Source organism: Borostomias antarcticus (genome assembly GCF_949987555.1).
Source record: "Borostomias antarcticus genome assembly, chromosome: 5".
NCBI lineage: Eukaryota > Metazoa > Chordata > Actinopteri > Stomiiformes > Stomiidae > Borostomias > Borostomias antarcticus.
In genome coordinates, this window is record NC_140238.1 from 31597732 (window position 1) to 31617947 (window position 20216).

General features: G+C 45.6%; 3 protein-coding genes across 3 annotated transcripts; 1 reads left to right on the plus strand and 2 right to left on the minus strand.

The window, feature by feature from the left end:
* Positions 1-5616: 5616 nt before the first annotated feature.
* Positions 5617-8793, plus strand: LOC311309785 (G-protein coupled receptor family C group 5 member C-like; the record flags this gene model as incomplete). The annotated part of the gene is made up of 4 exons (XM_084439108.1): positions 5617-6667; positions 7838-7938; positions 8443-8568; positions 8761-8793. The coding sequence occupies 4 exons, from the start codon at positions 5617-5619 to the stop codon at positions 8791-8793; spliced, it is 1311 nt and encodes a 436-aa protein (XP_084295234.1).
* Positions 8794-12376: 3583 nt separating this feature from the next.
* On the minus strand, positions 12377-15244 carry ccdc137 (coiled-coil domain containing 137). The gene is made up of 6 exons (XM_084438285.1): positions 15104-15244; positions 14306-14436; positions 13969-14194; positions 13312-13394; positions 13151-13230; positions 12377-13026 (listed from the first exon to the last, which is right to left on the minus strand). The coding sequence occupies exons 1-6, from the start codon at positions 15172-15174 to the stop codon at positions 12826-12828; spliced, it is 792 nt and encodes a 263-aa protein (XP_084294411.1). The 5' UTR covers positions 15175-15244; the 3' UTR covers positions 12377-12825.
* A 2131-nt stretch (positions 15245-17375) lies between these two features.
* tspan10 (tetraspanin 10) lies at positions 17376-19943 on the minus strand (the record flags this gene model as incomplete). The annotated part of the gene is made up of 3 exons (XM_084439109.1): positions 17376-17721; positions 19154-19752; positions 19887-19943. The coding sequence occupies 3 exons, from the start codon at positions 19941-19943 to the stop codon at positions 17376-17378; spliced, it is 1002 nt and encodes a 333-aa protein (XP_084295235.1).
* Between the last annotated feature and the right edge of the window lie 273 nt (positions 19944-20216).

Sequence of the window (20216 nt, forward strand, 5' to 3'; positions counted from 1 at the left end):
ACACAGTCACAAACATAATGTTATCTAATGCTGAACTGCCAAGAGTATGTGTTGACCTATGTGTCAGTGTGCTACGCTGCTGAGGGCTAAATGAATATGCATGATCCCGTGACACCCAGGACCAGATGGGGATGGAGTTCACAGGCCGCTGCCGGCAGGGAACATGCTAATTGGCAGTGCGGGATATGAGAATCAATACTGCAGCGCACACACTGTCCCCTGTTGGAGAGAGAGAGGAAAGGCCATATGGGGTGAAAAAAAAGTCACATGGTGAGAGAGAAAACTCTTTAGTCACGCATAAGTGTCACATATAGAGTTGGTCAAATCACATCAAAAATTATTTACATTCCATTACATTTACATTATGTACGGCACTTTGGTCCTTTGTGGTTTTTATAGTGCTTCTACAAATAACGTTGGACTGGATTGGATTGGATATCGTGCATTTCATACACAGAGGTATGCACTTCACAGAAAAAGGGTGGGGGGGGGGATATATACATATGTGGACTGTTAATCGATTAAAAAAAATATTCTAATTAATTACATAATCTGTAATGAATTAATCTAACTTTGCTGGGAAAAGCCCCCAAATGAAGATATTTCAATTAAAAGACGTTACATTATTGTGGCACACGAGTAAAGCATTGAATAGACATTACAAAATGTGGCTTTAGTAGTCCACATATTGTTTTGCAATATCTTACTGTATGTGTAAGGCTATCAATGAATCTGAGCAACACATTCAGCCTGCGCCAATACGTCTGTGGATTTCGACACTATAGTGCCTCCTGATGGGGGCTCGTTACCTACATAATTGATGCAGCTGCGTTACATCATTTGCAAGTGAGTTTGACAATTTGTCTGAGAAAAAGAATGAAAAGAAGCATCTCAAACTAATTAGTCTTCCTATAGCCAAATCAAATCAACTGAATACAGTACGTTTAACTCACAGTAGCCTACATGATAAACAGCATGAGTGCAATGTTATGCTTATGTGCTACAGTACAGCCCAAACTTATACAGTAGTACCATAACACAGAGACCATTTATTGAGATTTATTTGTAGCTCTGTGATCATGACAATGATCCCTATGGACAATGAATGGGGGGAATTTTTCACTCCCCAAGTCCAAAAAATGAACGGAGGTGAATGGCCAGCCGTGATTGGGCGGCTCGTGGACCCGCCCATTGATTCGGATCCATTCCAAAATTGAATGGGTTCTGAATAGGAGTTTTTGCGTAATCCTAGCCCAAAAAAATGAATGGTGGTGAATGGCCGGCCGTGTTTGTGCGGCTTGTGGACCCGCCCATTGATTCGGATCCACTCCAAAATGTAAGCAGTTCTAAGGTGGCCCATGCTACACCCCTCTACCAAGTTCCATGAAAATCGGTCCAGTCGTTTTTGCATAATCATGGTCCAAAAAATGGCGGTGAATGGCCAGCCGTGATTGGGCGGCTTGTGGACCCCCTCCGTGATTTGGATCCACTCCAAAATGTTATGGTTTCTAAGTTGGACCATGCTACACCTTTGCACTGAGTTTTGTGAAAATCGGTCCAGAAGTTCTGGCGTAATCCTGCTAATAGTCAAACAAACAAACAAACAAACAAAAACAAATGCCACCAAAAACATCCCCTCTCGCCCTGCGCTGTCACCGGGGCGGAGCTAAAAACATAATTCTAGAGGGAACCCGCTAGAACCTGTGACAGGAGCCCATGATGGCGGCTGTAGCTTCACCAGAGAGAATGTAAGAGCAGCTCGAGAGATGGCCAGCTAGGCTGGGCTGCTTCTATGAATAGCCTGACACGTTCTCACAGCACAGCTGGCCTGGGCCGCCGTAACGAGGCCTGCTACAGACCGGCCGCCAGGACAGCTCTCCGAGAACAGCGAGTAACACAAGCCAGGGAGACGACGGGTTTTCACCTGACATCTCCTAATACATGTCATATCAGGGAATAGAATAGAATAGAATAGAATAAAATAGAATGTCTTGACTCACCCATGTGAGTCATGCGCTGAACCGGCGCCTGTGAAACAAACAGATTTTGTACATATCCAGCTTCCTACGACGTCAATAACAGGTTTTGTTCTGCTCCCTAGGTCCCTGAGGTAGAATGTGTTTTGTACGTTTTGTTGTCACACAAAAACAAGTGTTTTCATTACATTTGAACGACGCAACTCTTTTACTATGAAGCAGCCGTGCAATGATCGCATGGAATGTGCAAAGCTTTCAAGAGAAGACTGGGAATGGCTCTAAGTTCAAACCCCGGGTGCTGGGATGAGGTGACAACAGTGGAATAATGTTTCCATCTGTCTCATCGTGACCTTGAGAACCTATCCTGGCCTCTCTGTGACCAGTAGGGGCTAGGATCTGCCAACGGAGGGAGGTGTTTGAAAGCTGGCCGGATCTGTAAAAGGCCCCCCTGGGGAGCACATCCATGGAAGGATCGATGCCCCACAGGAGGCCTGCTGGCCGCTAGTCCCACGCTCGCTGAGGTTTGGCACGGGGCAAATGTCAACGGCGAAACGCCTGGAAGGTGTCCTGAGTGACCTCACGGTGGTGTTGAAACCCTGTGTGTGTCTATGGTGTCCAAAAACACATCCGGTCCCAACTAGGCCTCCAGAACATGCCAGAGAGAGAGAGAGAGAGAGAGAGAGAGAGAGAGAGAGAGAAGAGAGAGAGAGAGAGGGGGGGAGAGAGAGAGAGAGAGAGAGAGAGAGAGAGAAAGAGAGAGAGAGAGAGGGGGGGGGAGAGAGAGAGAGAGAGAGAGAGAGAGAGAAAGAGAGAGAGAGAGAGGGGGGGAGAGAGAGAGAGAGAGAGAGAGAGAGAGAGAGAGAGAGCACCTATCAAAAGCTTAGATTTTCCTTTGAAGATCAAACTAACCATGAAAAGACTTTAATGGGTTTCATCAATGAATTCCATAACGAGGCTAAGAGAATATCGCCATCCTGTTTTTTAATATATTTGGTCATGGTACAAAATATGTAAATAATAATATGTAATATATGAATCATATTTATGTATTAACAATTTAAATTACCTACTTAGACCCCCCACCACACACACACACACACACACAAAATCGAATGTAAATGAGCAAGTTTAAAATAAATCAATATGTCTCTTATTAAATAGTTTCTAATGGACGCATGCTATACTGTGTACAGTAGTGAATCAACAGCCTATTCCATCTCATTATGTAATTTAATTCAATGTACTTTACTGTACTGTAACTTTTATTCCTGTATTTTATTTTTCCTGCATTTTGTTTTAAATGTCCTTTTTTGCATTTCGTTTTATATGACCTTTTATGTGTTGCACTTTGTCTTGATGCTTTTAATGTCTCATGTACAGCACTTTGAATTGCCTTATTGCCGAAATGTGCTATAGCCTACAAATACACTTGTCTTGCCTTCCAAGATAGCAAGCGGATGTGTAATAATTCTGGGCCGTATATGGGCCAGAACTAAGCCACAAGGGCCAGATCTGGCCTGTATATGGCCCTGATCCGCTTGCTATCTGGGTTGCCTTTACTGCTCAATGCCCACTTTCAATATGTGGTATCCTCAAAATCTGGAAGAGCAGGGATATTTGAGGTTAATTTGTTAATATTACTAGAAGGCAGGCCTGTGGAAACACAGCATAAAAAGGTTTCTCAGAGTCCAGTGATCTCAAATGAAAGGTAGGCTACTGTCTGACGGCCATGCTGTCTTCTAGAGGCAGGTGTGTCAACACACCCTCATAATCATATCCTCCACCAGGTGGCTCTCCATACTCACTGTATCCGGTCACTATTTCCTAATGTGAGGTGTAGTTTTGTGATTTAAATTCGAAAATGCACAGAGGGGAAAATGCCTGGATGTTAGTAGGCTATCAATAAGAAAACCGAACTGGGGTCAACACCTAATGAGAACAAAAATCTGTCATCAGTCTGTCAAATCAGTATGTGTCTGTCAAATCAGTCAGTGTCAGATCTATAACATCTCTCCACTTGGAGAATTTTCAACAAACACATTCCAACGAACTGTTGCTCAGTTGGTTCACACGATACTGTAATAGTAGAGTTAAGACGAGGCAGGCCTGCACTAATCGCATGGAATATGCAAAGCTTTCCTGACGGGGCCACTTGGGAAAGGCTCAAGAGTTTAAACTCGTGCTGCTTATTAGTTGACAACAGTAGACGAAGAAGGAGTTGAGATACATGTTGTGGATGGTTACTGTATCCGAATTGTCACTGTGTAGGCGGATTATGGTCGAACCGGAGTGGAGGTGGGCGGAAATAAAACGGATCAAGGAAGCATCCCGTACAAACCTATGCGAACACGCGCTGGACAGCCAATTCGTGGGCATATGCGAGATATTAAACCCGACGACGTTCGTCAATCAAGTAAACTATAATATAGTTTAAATGAATTAATCTGAGTAGCCTACCTGGAGTAAGTTTGAGGCAGCGCTTACAGTAGCATCTCATCTGTTTTCAGGTAAGATGCTCAGATGTAGCCTCCATGTACAGTAGGTGCACGCGCTCATTGGATATGGGCAATTCTATTTCTATTCTATTCACTTACATAAATGCATTTTATAGACATGAGCATTGACATCCTGCTTGATAACATGGAATGCATTATTGATATGAAAAGGAATTACTTGATTGTTATAACAGTTTAATATTGTAAGTGAAGATGAACAAGATCAAAAATCAGGTGACCTGCACAGGCACACATAGATAAGCACATGTGTATAGGCTATCGGAAGTGTATTAGGTTTTGATGTAAAAAAAATAAATAATAAAAATAAATAAAATAATAATTATTAATAATAATAATAATAATAATAAATAAATAAATGATATATATATATTGTATATCTCATCTCATCTATAGTACCCTGAACACACTTAAGAGACAGTTGTGTGTGATTTCTTGGTATGTTTGGGGTCATGTTGGCTGATGAGACAGTTGTGTGTGATTTCTTGGTATGTTTGGGGTGCATCCATCATGTTGGCTGAAGAGACAGTTGTGTGGGCGTCACCCCTCATTTACCTGGTACTGATACTATCACCCTTCCGCCGTAGGCTCAAAGCCATCTGCACCCTCTTATGTAAAACCAAAGATCTCCATGTACTGTACAACAGGAAGCCCATGACCTTGGGTGGAGCGACCCTAGTCTACTATATTAAAACCCAACAAATATTTTATTGATTTGTCGGATACACTGCAAATTGTTTTGCGCTTGCCGAGATTTAAAATCTTAGATTTGGAAATATAAGATTAATTATCTTGTTTTATAAATTATTTACTAGTTTCTATCTTATTTCTAGTCTCAAACCAGCTTATTTTAAGATTTCTTATCAAGTAAAATTATCTTGCTGCATGGACAGATAATTTCACTATTCACTGTTAGTATTATGGTATTATACTATAATTATAGTATTAATTTATTAGAATAGCCTAATATTATAATTATAGTATTAATTTCACCTAATACTATATACTAATATTAAGTAATTTCTCCACAAATTCAGTATTTATTTCTTGTATTTTAACTAATGTTTTTTTGCAGTGTACATTTTCTCACGACTACTCTGTGTGTTTGTGATTCCAGGCTGAGCATCATGACGGAGGAGGTAGTGAGGCTACTTGTGCTGCAGCAGGCCCTGTCCCTGTGGCCGACCAGCACCGCCACGGACGCCACCGGCGCGCCGAAGGGCTGCGGCCCGTTCGTCAGCTCCCTCTACTACAACCTGTGCGACCTGTCGGCAGTGTGGGGCATCGTGGTGGAGGCCTTCGCCGCCGCGGGCGCGGTCACCGCCTTCCTGCTGCTGGTCACGCTCGTGGCCAGCCTGCCCTTCGCGACGGACGGGAAGAGGAAGGGCATGGCGGCCTTGCAGGCCGGCGTCCTGGTCTTCACCCTGGGGCTGTTCGGCCTCAGCTTCGCCTTCGTCGTGGGGCGGGACTTCGCCAGCTGCGCCGCGCGCCGCTTCCTGTTCGGCGTGCTGTTCGCGGGCTGCCTGTCCTGCCTGGTGACCCACGGCCTGTGGCTGGTCCTGCTGGAGAGGGACGGCCGGGGGCCCCGCCCCTGGGTCCTCTGCCTGGGGGCCCTCGCCCTGTGGCTGGTAGAGGTCATCATCAACGCCGAGTGGCTGATCATCACGCTGGCCAGGTCCCCGGCGGCGCCCCTCGCCGCGCCCGACCTCCGGTCCTGCGAGATCGCCAACCAGGACTTCGTGATGGCGCTGATCTACGTGATGGCGCTGCTGCTGGCCGCCGTGCTCATGGCGGTGGCCGCTCTGACGCACAAGCACCGGTACTGGCGCCGCGACGGGGCCTTCATCCTCGCCACGGGCGTCTTCTCCACCGCCATCTGGGTGACGTGGATCGTCATGTACGTCCACGGGAACCGGCTGGCCGGCGACGCCGGCTGGGACGACCCCACCCTGGCCATCGCCCTGGTGTCCAACGCCTGGGTGTTCCTCGTCCTCTACATCGTCCCGGAGATCTGCTCTCTCACCCGGGAGGACGGGGACCAGGAGGAGCCCGTTGACGGGGACCACGTCTATCCGGCCAGGAACCTGGTCTACGACAACATCCTGAAGGAGCAGAGCCCCTCACCCTTGAACATGTATATGGAGAACAAGGCCTTCTCTATGGACGAGCCTCGTACAGGTACAACCCAGCCTCTTAACGTCTCATTTACATTCAGACTGGCTTGTTCAAGTGCACCCGGCTGTAGCTCAGTTGGTAGAGCGGGTCGTTCAGTGATCGAAGGGTCAGCGGTTCGAATCCCAGCTCCGACTGACCACATGTCGAAGTGTCCTTGTGCAAGACACCTAACCCCAAATTGCTCCCAATGAGCAGGTTAGCACCTTGCACGGCAGCTACCGCCATTGGTGCATTGTAAAGCGCTTTGAGTGCCACTAAGGTGGAAAAGCGCTATATAAGTGCAGTCCATTTACACGGGTAAGAGCTCTGATCTAACACACGTTGTTTACTTTCCTGCCCGGCTTCCCCCCAACGCACCTGTGTACGAAATACAGCCGCGCAACCAATTGCCCTCCGGAGAGCGAATAAAGTTCAACTTGAACTATAGCCCACCTAGATTCATCAATACAGGATGTTAAAGCATACGGTTCATTTTATAATGCGGCCATGAAAACTTGTATCCCCTGCAACATCATCGCCATTGTAATCTCATGTATTTCCCAGTATTTGTCAGCGAGAGGGCTTATTTGTGATTCGGGCTCTGCAGTATTAGTTTTACCCATGACATTTCATCGAACACAGAAGGCCTTTTCTCATTGCTCCTCTCTGATAGTGTATTGTTTACAGTGTCCAGTGTTTGCAGAGCTTTACCTGATGGCGCAAGAGAAACCTATTAAATGATGAGATGGAGTGTGTGGAGTAGGATGTGACCTTTGCCCCCGGATCAGAGATATCAGACATCTGTGTTGACATGTTCATTAGTGACAGGAATGAGTGTTACAACAGTAAATAGGTCGGAACGGCATTGGTTGTGCCTGAATTGAGGTCAGAATGGAATCCCTTGCCTGTGCGTTGTCTCGTTACGGTCGTATCCCTGACAGACGCTGAAAGCAGGCTTATAATGAACAGCACTTCACTGTCTTTTTATTACTGTTGTCATAGAGACACTTACTGTTGTCATAGAGACACTGCTGGTGTACTCATCTTCTTCAAACAATGGCGGACGAGTCCGATGCAGTGACACAACAACCGGACAAATCAAATATGTACCGTCACACGGATTCCAAACATCTTTCCCACACGATGAAGTCGTTGACTCTGCTGTTTATCTTCCGACCTTCTTCTGTCTTCTAGCCAAGAAACTAGTGTCTCCATACCAAGGCTATAACGGACAGCTACGCAGCTGCGTGTACCAGCCCACAGAGCTGGCCCTGATCACCAAGGCACTTGCAAATGTGAGTGTGCTTTATATAATGGACTCATTGACGGCAATCACTCACACCTTTGAAATTAGCACTCTCTATTAGGGATGCACCGATATGAAACTTTTGGCCGATACCAATAACAGATATTAACATTGCTGTCATGGCCGATAACCGATATTTACCGATGTCGATATGTTCTGTATAAAAACAAGTTTCTATGATAAACAAATGTTATACATACTGAAAAACACATGGAAACACTGTCTCCATTTCAAAACATTTGGAAAAGCAGATGTCATAGATTTACTGCATTGTTTCCTCTCAAAAACAACACACACAACAGCAGCTAGACAGAAAAAATTATCGGCTGCTCACATCGGCCCTGTTTTGCACATCAGACCGATACCGATATATTACAAAATAACTAATATCGGCCGATACCGATATGATTGCAGATATATCGTGCATTCCTACTCTCTATAATTGGTGTGTGTGTGTGTGTGTTGTCCTCCGGCATGGTTCCCCTTGTTACAGAGGGATAAGCCCCAAGAGACGATCCTGCCCAGGGCCACTTCCCCTTCTCCACACCACGGCGGCGGCTGCTCCTCGCCTCGCTCCGCAGAGCCCCTGCCCTCCCCGGGACTGGCGCACGCCGGCAGCGTGAGTGGACGCCACCGCCATTCACCTCACCCACATCACTTACACCGCCAACACACCGACACCTATCCCGACAATACAGGGAAGCTACTGTTTACCGACATCGTGAGAAACGATCGTGAGAAATGTTTTGTTTCCTCACAGTCGATAGGAGAGTTCACATCTGATTGTTCTTCTTCTCTCTCTTCCTCTCAGGGAAACGGTTTGAACAGGAGAGCTCTGTGGTAAATCTGCAGCACTTTAAGCCCATCCCCCTTTTTCCACTCCTCCGCTCGACTGCTCCCCCCCCATTCGCCCACGTCCTCGTCACTGTGCGTGCGTCCGGTTCCTGAGATGTTGGGGATCTGACCGCTGTGGGGGGGGGGGGGGGGGGGGGGGGGGTTCGGGGCCGGAGGGGGGCCACTCTCCGAGAAGCCAGGCTTTGGGTGCTGTGTGCTCACAACAAGAGGGTCTAGATTGGGAAGTCCACGTCGGAGCCTGACCCCTCCCTGACCTCTCCCCAGCCTGTCTCAATGGTGGTACTGTGCCCAGCCTCAAACCTCAGCCTACCCGCCCAACACAGTGATGAGAGAGACCCAACTGACCCAAGAGTGACCCTCCCAAAGGGACAGACACGTGGTTGTCTACCCTTAATGTGGTTCTGTGAGAGTCCAGGAACAGATAGTAGGGGATACAGAGGGAGGGAGATACTGCCGTTGGCCTCCTGTCTCTCTCTCTGTGATGCCAAGACCTGTTGAGTCCTTTTCAAGGTTTCTTTGTTTTATCTGTCATGGGGTGACAATGATTATACCTCGCAGTACTGTTGCTGTATCGAACAGGAAAGGGAAGCAAGTGATTCAAGCAAAACCTGGGTGCTGGACTATCTGTACAGACCAATGAGCATGTAGTACCTAGGGGGTTAAGCACCTTAACAGACAGACATATCAGCGATAGCATGTCTTCTTCATGGTTTAAATACACTGATTATCTCCCCTTTAAGGAAATCATGAAATAACTTTTTATTTTTTATTTTTTTATTCTAATTCTTTTTTTTAAATCAACTGACAAGTTGCTGTCCCCATAGACAACATCAACAGGCAGCTGAATTTAAAGCTAAGTTAGATGTATCTTTCTTTGCAATAAACCTGCACGGTATAAATAAATTGAAACAAATGAAACAAGGGTGTGGCAAAACACTTCCAAGAGTTCTCTCCCTTCTAATCCATCTGGTCGCCAACATAGCCGCGCCCAGGGGGAACGCCTCCGCAGACTAAAACACAGACACACCCAACCGCCTGACTCTTGCTTCATTAACGCACAGATAATGCCGACCGCCTGACTCCTGATTAATTAACGAGTGTGGTTGACCGATGATGAGTCAAACTAAAGACTAGCTTAAGAGCCTGAGTACTGTAGGTGTCCGTCTGCCACACTGACGTTACAACATCAAAGCCACAGTCTTTTAACTTTATGTGAATCATTATCAGTCAATCAACTCAGTTACTCACGAATGGCAATTAAAGATGCATTGGACAGTGAGAGGACTTCACCTGTCCTTGATAGCATGTCTGTCTTCGTGGTTTAAATACACCGATTACCTCCTCTTTAAGGAAATCATTTTGATGTTTTTTTTTTTGCTGCTTGCCCCCATATATGTCTTAAAAGGTTTTATTGAGGGCTTGCTCATTGTTCTGCACCAGCAAGATAGCGTAGAACCCTTAGTTTCTCATTGAACCTGAGCTGAGATATCATACAAGGGCCAGTTGTCACAAAACACATGAGCTGTTGAAGCACCGTTTCTCAAAATGATTCCTTTAGTCATATCAGTCTAAAATTAAACTTTGCTTTACTACATAGTTATTTGCTTAATATCAAAGGTAATTATAATTATCATTTATTGTATTGTCACATAGGTTATTTGAAGTACTTTGAAATGTATAATTGTGGAGTCCTCTGTATTATTTGTTTTCACGCCCAAAATCAATACTGCAAATTATATCCTTCTACTGGTTTTTGTGCATTCCCTTGTCAGTGCTTTATGTTCATATGCAAAAACAAATTGATACAGGTAAGGCCTATTGAACATTAAAGAGATTTTCTTGTGACCATATCAAATATATTTGTATGCCCCTGCCATTTCATGTCAAATGTCCAACAAACCATTTATTATTAAATCAGGCAAATGTGTTTTTTGTATGATTTCAGTTTCCTCAGTACACAAATAAATAGAATGCAAATAGTCACTTCTGGGACAGGAACAGCATTTCCACTGCAAGAGGAAGTGGGGAAAATACGGTTACCTCTCTGACAGCTTGTATTTACATACATGGTGATTAGCATACACCAATTTGCCTGGCTTTTCGTGAGCTTGTAACATTTAACAACTCTGCTATCATGGTGCGTGGTCAGCCGTGGGTTCATACCGCTTGCTGTGAGCAATGGAGTGAATACATTTGCTCCAAACATGAGATATTTACCTTAGCTTACGAAACGTGACTCAGTGCGTTGAAGAGCTGTCAGCCAGAAGCTACCGTCTGTTATATAAAGGGACCGAGTGGGCGCTCACTCTTCACAACCGGAGAAACGGTGTTACTGAAGACTCCGTCAGCTTTCAAACAGCTCTGTGGTTGGAGTGCTTGTTGCGTCGATCAAATGTGGATCTTTCACTTTGAATGGGCAGCGCTAAGCCGAAATGGCCGTCCTCCGTTCATCAATTTTAAGTTAGATGTATATCTTTTTTCAGAATACAGTGACGAACTGACAAAGCAGTGCCTGTGCTGACAGCTGTCAGACTGTAAAATATAAACAAGCCATGAATATTGATACACTTCAAAGAGTAGGCCTATCTCCCTGACGTCTAATGGTCACAAGTATGGTTGAACAATGAATCCTACTAAAGACTAGCTAAAGAGTCTGACAAGATGTCCATGGGTCACACCGACTTAAAACATTGAAGCACTCTCTTTTAACTTTGATTATGCGAATCGCTACTCGTCAGTCAACTCAGCTACTCACTAACGGCAATTAAAGATGCATTGGACAGTGAGAGGGCTTTACTTTTTCCTTGAAGCCCGACATTCAGTGTGGTGGTCGGGTTCCGTTGACACAGCCCTGCCACCTCACATCCCAGCCAGCTGTCCCCCTCAGCGGGCAGCGGACATGGTTCCGTCACCATGAGGACCCTCTCCACAGACACACACATCACGAGTGTCTGCGGGTTTGAGCACAGTCGACCTGGTCAAACCAGACTAGGTCTGATGATCCCAAACTCGCTACAGAGCAGAGGAGGAGAAAGCAAGGCTTCCGGAACTAAAGCGAAAAGACCACGATAAAACTGTTAACAGAACTTGTAAACAAATATTTGTTTACACCCCAGTGCTGTGTAGCAAGGTAACCTGTGCAGTTGTTAGGTAACAAAAAAAAGCTGAAGACAAAAATGGCTTTTAAATGCACTGCAGGCCCATATTAGGACAAAGGATCCATTCATAGCCGGGCTGAGCAGAGTCCCAACCTTTTTTGGGATTACTTATGTAAATAGGCCGTGCCAGGCTCTTATAAGCTGGTTGTAAAACTCAGGTGATTTTCTTTGGCTTAGGGGCATGATAAAACAGAAGTCACGAAGATATGACGTGATTGGTCGTCTCCTACGTCAGCACAGGCCAAAACACCACCACTACCGTCATTGTCTCTCTGAGGACGAACGGTTTACTTTTGTTTACTGATAATCTTCCCTATTTGAATGTGACATGGATACAAGTGTTTCTAGGGGAGCCCAACAACGTGTATACCGACACCCATGTATAAATAAATCAGTATTTATTCAAATCTCCAATTGTCACCATTTCTCCAACAAGGCTTTCTTTTAGACATAGTTGAATACAAAAAAACAAGAGGATTTACCGATGATCTTTGTGTAGGGGGGTCTTGACTGCCATCTAGTGGCCACAACTTACTTTGCCTTGAATTTGTGTGGTGCTAAATGCAACAGAGCGTATGAAACAAGCAGGCTTTCAAAGTCGCCTGTGAGTTGCCAGTCCACGTGTTAGTAGCTCTGTAACTACAAAGAAAACAGAGTCCGGCTCTTTCCAAAGGGAGGTCATATAGTCCCACTCCGGTCACACCGGACTGTACAGGTGCTGAATCGCAACGCTCGCTGTAAACCGGACGGGAATCCGTCCAGCAGAAAGGCAAACCGGGCCGACAGCTGCCAGAGTTAGCCCTCGGTCCCGCCTGGCGGATCGACCCGCCGGGTTTTAGCGCCGGCGGCGGTGACGCGGGGCTTCACTGGAGGTTCATGAGCTTGTCCAGGCCGGCGGCTTTGTTCTGCTGCTGCTGCTGTTTCTGCTTCTTCAGGTGGCGGTAGGCCTCCACCACGCGCTGCCTCTCCTCCTCCATGATCCTCTGCCTGGCCATGGAGGGCTTGGCCGTGGTGCCGGGGGCTTGGCCCAGCAGGGAGTGCAGCAGAAGGCCCTTGTTCATACCCTGGGTGTTCAACATAGACAAACTTTATTAGTCACCGTATAGAAGATTTAACGCTAGCAGGAGTGATTGACACAGATGAGAGGTGGCTGTGTACACACACACGCATGCACGCGCGCACACACACCTGTCCTTTTATGGGCGCCTTCTTGGGTTTGACACTCAGAGTTGGAGGGGCCATTACAACGTCGCCAAAGTCAACTTTATCTACAGAGAGATGAACAAACATTAGACCACAACAGAAATTCTATTGGCTCAACACTGCCCCCTGTCGTCTAGCGCAGGTACCTGTGAGCATGTCTCTTTCCACCTGCTCTTCTCGTCTGTCCAGCTTCTTCTTATGCAGCCTCTGTAGCCGTGTTTTATCATAGCTAGAACAGAGAACATAATGTTTAAAGTCGCACTGAAACGGACGTTTGAGATCATCTAACTTCCGTAGTTTGACATATTTCCGACGCAAACAAGCTATGAGGGTGGGACATATGTTTAGAGGAATTTGATTGGAACATTGACAAGTGGATGGGTTTTAAGAACTTTAGACAGATTCGATAGAAGGATAGCGTTGATTGACGGGTGGATGTCGTGAGATTGGCCTAAAATCTAAGGTACCTGTTGTCGTCATTGCACGTGACCTACCGTTTTCCAGGAAGTAAGAAATTATATACTTTGATATAAGATTACAACAAAAGTAGAATTTTGTAAACTTTTTGGCATACATCATTGAATAGGTGAACACTATGACCAATTATGTGAACCAAAATGGGACAGAATGCTTTTTTCATTTCATTGCGACTTTAAGTTGACCACCACTGCTTAATACGTTGTTTTTCTAAAGTGACTAAAGTGTGCGTTGGGAGTCAAGATTTTGAATACAGGAAGCCGGGACTCGGTAGTAGGCTCTAATGAAGAGAGCCTGGACTCGTAGCGGGTTCTGACTCCACTCACTCCTTCTTCTTCTCGGACTTGCGGTTGTCGGCGGGTTTCTCCTGCTCCTCGACCTCCGTCTCGGGCTTCCTCTCCAGCTGGTTCTTGGTGAGGAAGAGGACGTGCGCCGTGGCGCTGTTCATGCGGCGCAGGTACGACTTCTCCGACTCTCTCTTCCCTCTCCGGAAATGTGGAACGGGGATATCCTCAACCTGGGGACTTCCCTTTTTGGGTTTGGGAGTGACGGCTACAGGTGGGGAGAGGGAGGGGGAGTCAGATAAACAAACAGCTATTGCAATAACGTCCTACACAACGAATGGAGCTAGTTACAATCTATAACCAGGAGCTGGTTTGTAACCTTTAATCTGTTTGGTCTTGGTGGGTCCCTTTTTCATTCTCTCCTTGCTTTTCATAATCTCCCGGAGGCGGAATGGGATTTGCTGAAGATGTTCCTCTTGCTTTGGCTTTCCATCTCGTTTTGACTTCTTACTGAAAAGCAATGGGGGAAAACTGATTAGCGTAAAACAGTATGAGAGAAACTAATACTTTTGAGAAACGGAGTTTGCGAGGCCAAGTTTGGTTTACGATTGACTCGCCCCGCAGTAGCTAAAGGTAAGACATTAATATCAGCTTCCGTTGAGCAGTTTAATATTCAGTCATAAGTATTTTTTAAAAGCACACATACAGTATACTTGCTGCGAAATGTCATGTCTATTTGGATATGTTCTTGAGTGTTACGCACAATGGCTTTTGGACTTGTTTGTTGCAAAAATTTGACCCCCAGACCCCGAAAATAATTCCCACAGCCCTGTTGCAGACATTTCAAAAGGATCAAACACAATTCAAACATTTAGAAAACGTATTACCATCTGTTACTGTAGCAATATTAGGAGATGTACTATTCTCAATAGTTTAGCTAGCTCAATTTAGGGAGCTCGTTAAAATGAGCGTTTACTATGAGATCTCTGGCTGTGCCTTTTTGTTGTTCTTACTGCTCGAACACAACAACTCCCCCTCGTAGATAAAGTCTATCTATCTAGATATCTATCTAGCTACTATAGCAAACACATATAGCTAGATAACGTTAGCTAGCTAAGCTAACGTGCACAGTAGAAATGATCAGCTCTCTAGTCCGGCTAATGAGAACCCGTCTCACCTCAGATGTTGCCCGGTCTTGCCACCTTGTTTTAACGACTCGGTGGATGTCACCTGCTTATTCTTCCCCATGTTATTCACGGATATATGGAGCTAGTATTTTCAAAACAACAATCCACATGGGCGACCATGCACCGCCAACTCTGACCCTTGAACCTCAACCTCTTAAGCTCAGCCCACCAAGTTTTGCTCTCATTGCAATTGGCTGACTAAATATGCGCGCATGCTCTTGATTGGTTGAAATCACTCCACGCTCTCTAACACTTCACACGGGCAATCGCCAGGGGGCAGGCGTGTGAAGTGTGAATGTGTTCCGCTGCAAATTAGTAACAAAACTACACCTCTGGGATTATCATGTATTTTGTGTTCAGAATACATGCACAGCCTATATCTAGAATAGAGGCATGTTGTCTCAAAATGTCTCTTTGCCTCTTTGTTGGTTTGATAGCATCAGATTGATTAGCTTTCCCTTGTGGGCAGTAGGTATGCAACATTATGTAGAGTGTGTTTTGAGCTGATGCTCATCATGATGTGCCCGGAGGAGGCTTGGAGAGAGATGAGAAGGGCTCCTTCAATCTGCCTTCAGAGACTGCTGATGAGAGGAGAGTGATTTTGCTCAGTACACTTCAGATATAGAGAGGATGCCCCCCCCCCCACACACACACACAGAAAACATTTTGAAACATTTCTTGCCTTCCTTCTCGCAAAATCAGTCTGTCTGACTCTGTTGACATAAGTGACAGTAAACAGAGATATGTTTGGCCTCATCTAAGATCTCTCTCCCTGATCAGCCAATCATAGGATAGGAATCATAGGAGCATAGGATTGATGGATTATCTCCATCAATCCATCAAATGGGGCGGAGTCATAAATGTGTCCTCTCAAAACAAATTTAGTCAGTTTAGTCACTTTATTTTAATTGGTTTCATGAAATATTATTGTAACTGTTCAACTGTTGTAATTATTTTAATTGTTTTAATTGGTGAAAGTGTTCTATTATTCAGTTTTTCACCTTGCACTTTTATATTATATGTATTTTCTCAACGTTATTGTAAATGACAGCTTGCTCTCGACCTTTTGAGAATAAATAAAGACTGAATGAATGAATGAGTGAATGAATGAATGAATGAATGAAGTAAGTGTGCCCCCGAGCGAGTATGCATGTGGAGCAATAACTTGGAGCAGCTGTGTGTGATGCGCCTGGCTTATGTTGCTAGCCTTTAAGTGCTGGCTAATTCAATGAACGTGCACATTTTACATCAGTAACTGGATTGGTGGAAACAAACTCAGAATAAAGCTCGAGATTAAAAAACAAAACAAAAAACTGAAATGTTGTGTCATCTTAACTCATTGCACTTGCTTTTATTAGATTTGTTATAGGCAAATGGTGGTAGCAGTAATGTATCTAAGAAGAAAATGGATACCAAAATACAGTATTAAAGCAACTACAAGGAGTTTTTCACTTGTTATAAAACAGTCTCATTTGAATACTTATGCCTCTACCGGCCTTCAGCGAGAAGATTGTCTGTTTCTACAATTTATAGTTATTCTAGATACCTGGTCGACTGGTCAGGTCGTCCATAAAGGACAAAACAGTTTCCCACGTCCTGAAAGGCAAGGGTTCTTTACAGGAACACAGTGGTCTTTCTGGGAAAACACTACCGCTTTTGTCCACAGGTGCCGCTAAAATCAACACAAACTAAAAACTCCTCGTTGCTGCTTTAAGTAAAACAAGGTGACACTGTGCACACAAACACTTGAAATAGAAGAGTGAGTTTTTGTTTTGCATGAAAAAGGCCCAGAGAAGAGAAGCATTCAAACCATATATATATATATATATATATATATATATTCTATTTATTATTATTTTATTTAATATATATTCAATATTAACATATATATATAAAGTTAATATTGAATGTTTTATGAATTGCAGCATTATAAGTTAATATTGAATATTTTATGAGTTGCAGCTTAATTTTATGATCAAATATTTTTCAAGTCAGGATCAGTTGGTTTAAAATCACACAGGTAGGGCAGCTATCGAATATGATAGATGTCAGATCATAGCACCAGATTTGAGCCAGAAAGCAGATCAGACCAAAGCATAAATGCAGTCAAACATCTGATTCTGTGCAACCACACACTGGCAATCCACTGCAACTCCATTCAATGTGTTCTCATTGCTCCAGCATCCCATGTGAACAATGCAGACAAAAGCTAGTGTATCAGTGTAGAAGAAGTAAGGGTCCTTTGACTAAAGTTTGCGTCCATTATTGTATAGCGATAAGCCCATTAGCCTGTTGAGCATATGCCGCCTTAGCTCTGCTCAGGTAGATGTTGTCCATCAGTCGTGTTGTGATGAAAAGAGTTAAAACCTGGACGCCCAGGATGACAATGCCCACCACCCCGATCACCACTGTGTGCTGCTCAATCCAGCGGGTGATCCCCCCCAGGCAGCCCCCCAGGAAGATGACGCTCTGGGCAGAGAACTCGCCCAGCGCCTGGGCCCCCACGCCGCACTGGGAGTTCCACACCGTGCCGTTCTCCAGGGGGTCCACACAGCAGGTGGCGGGGACCCCACAGGCCAGAACGCCCGGGGCGGTGCAGTTGTAGTACCTGGGAGAAGAGGAGATAGGGTCAGAGAATGCTCCTGAGGAACGTTAGCATGCCGGTGTGTAACATGCTTGGTGTTCAGGTTTGTGTGTGGCTGTGTGCGATAGGCTGTTTTTTTAAATTTATTTAGCCTTTATTTAACCAGGAAAAGTCCCATTGAGATTAAAATTCTCTTTTTCAAGAGAGCCCTGAACAAGATAGGCAGCAGTGCAATCCAAACACAGAGTTACAGACGGAAATATACAACAGAAACACAGAGATGCAACAGTAATACAGTTTACACACGTGACTTGGTGATTTGGCTATATGGCAATACGCTAGTTAAAAACATGTAAAAGTATTGGGGAGTAGTCTCTCTCCAGACTCAAATATCAGACTGAATCGCTCCGCATATTACATAATGGAGTCTGTGCCACTTTGCCGACCAAGCTGGTGTTCTGAGGGCGTATCGACGGGTCAGAATTGAAAGAGTGACAGGTCGTAGCAGCAAATGAGAGATGCTAGCCCAGGTTAGATGGGCGGGGCTTATCTATGGGTGGGAGCGCCTGATCACGAAAGTTGTTACTGATTGGTGTCGCAGGGATTCCTGCGAAACCAATGAATTGCCTGGATTGGAGCACCAGATTTTTGCATGAAGTGTCCCAGACCCATAGAGAGATCTGCAGCATGCAGTAACGTAGTTAGCGTAGCTTACACAGTGTATCAGCGAAAGAACTCTCATGGGTCTGGCATTGAGACTAATTGGGGAGGAACCAAAGAAGATGTTCAAATATGAGTTATTTTCTCTTTGACACTACAGCAAGCTATTTTGTACATTTTTAAAAATGGCCAAAATAGAGCTTTTAGACAAACCAGACTTAGTGTGAAGTAGGGTTCATAACATATAATGTAATCCTACTATATCTGATTGACCAGCACATACTACTCAGTTGTTGGATACTGTTAAACAACAACACTGAGGACATTTGTGGGTCATTCGCACTCTAAAAAATGCTGGGTTATTTTATTAACCCAAACGCAGGGTTGAGCCTGTTGGTTTAATAAGTTGGGTTCCACTGTGTTGGGCTGTTTTGTGCAGCCCAGTCGCTGGGTTAATGGCTGGGTCATTCTCAGTGACGGTGTTTGAGGTAAAGTTGGGTTAAAATATAGCGCATCGTTCTTTGGTCAGTTATTGCTCCACTCGGACAAAAAAAATAGTTCTACCTATTTGGCTATGGTAATTTTTTACCCATTTTGGGGTAGAAAATATACCCCAACATGCTGAGTCAAACCCATAACACAACCCCGCTGGTGGACAACAACCAAGTGCCAGGTCAGTCCCTTTTCTATCCAACGCTGGGATACCAAAATAACCCAAACTGGGTTATTTTGAACCGAGAAGTTCTTCGAGTGTGTTCAGTCAGTCAATAAGCCGAGTCGTCCCATGTCTACTCACATGTTTACCTCCCAGTCACGGTAGTTATCGGCCCCGCAGCACTGCAGGCCAGTCTGGATCTCATCTGTGATGAACCTCAGGTCCAGGTCGTCCTGGTAGCGGGCCATCGCTGCTAGCATCCCGCTGCGCAGATAGCCCTGAATCTGGCCCTGAAGGCTGTAGGCCACAATGCCCGCCAGGACCTGGGCTGTGACCAGCACCAGCACGGTGACAGAGAAGACCCACAACAGGCGACAGTTCTCCCTCAGGGCCCCCACACAGCCTAGCAGGCAGAGCACGGTCAGCACCAGGCCCAGAGTCACAAACAGCAGCATGGGGTCGGTGCCGATGCTGCCGATCTTCTCCTGGGCGAAGGACTCCTTGCTGATGAGACCCCAGAGGCCCAGGGCCAGGACCAGGAGACCCAGGACGGTGAAGAACAGGTTGCTGGTGAAGAGGAGGTACTTGAGGAAGTAGGTGGTCACGGAGCTGAGGCGACCTGGCAGGACCTTGCCGCCCTGGCTCCCCCGACCGGTTTCCCACGGCGGGGTCTGCTCCTCGGGGCCGTCCCCGGTCCCCACATGCCCCTCCGCTGTGGGGCCCTCTTTCTCCGAACCTGCCTTCAGATAGAAACACGGAGCTGACAGTGAAGAACGCCACACACCCCCTGACACAGACCAAACACATCAACTGTAACTTCCACAAATGTGAATCATATATACTATCTACGTCGACTGGTAGTTTGTTACTGTACCTTCGGTATGAGTGGAGTGGTCTCATTCTGTGTGGTTCCTCCCCCAAACCACCTCATGGTCCCCGTTACTGGGAGACGATTCTCCCTGGCCCCTCAGCTGCTGAAGAGGACACAGCAGCAGCAGGAACATCCGAGAGAAGCAAAGTGAGCGAGAGAGAGAGTGTGTGTTCGAGTAGCGGAGGTATTGTACCGTGAGGGGCTCAGGGCTCCCAGGCTTGTAATACCGAAATCATGTGAGAGTCACAGTGTAGAGATTAAGGAGAGGAGTCCTCGGGGCAGCTCGGTCAGTGGCTCATGAGGAAGAGGGGCGAGGAGAACAGGGCCCCCTCT

Bases quoted from the DNA above. Each gene is read 5' to 3' on its own strand.
- ccdc137 (XM_084438285.1), bottom strand. From the start codon at position 15,174: ATGGGGAAGAATAAGCAGGTGACATCCACCGAGTCGTTAAAACAAGGT. The intron at 13,231-13,311 runs GTACCTGCGCTA...ATCTCTCTGTAG, and splicing joins GGAAAGAGACATGCTCACAG to ATAAAGTTGACTTTGGCGAC. The intron at 13,027-13,150 runs GTGTGTGTGCGC...TTGAACACCCAG, and splicing joins AGGCGCCCATAAAAGGACAG to GGTATGAACAAGGGCCTTCT.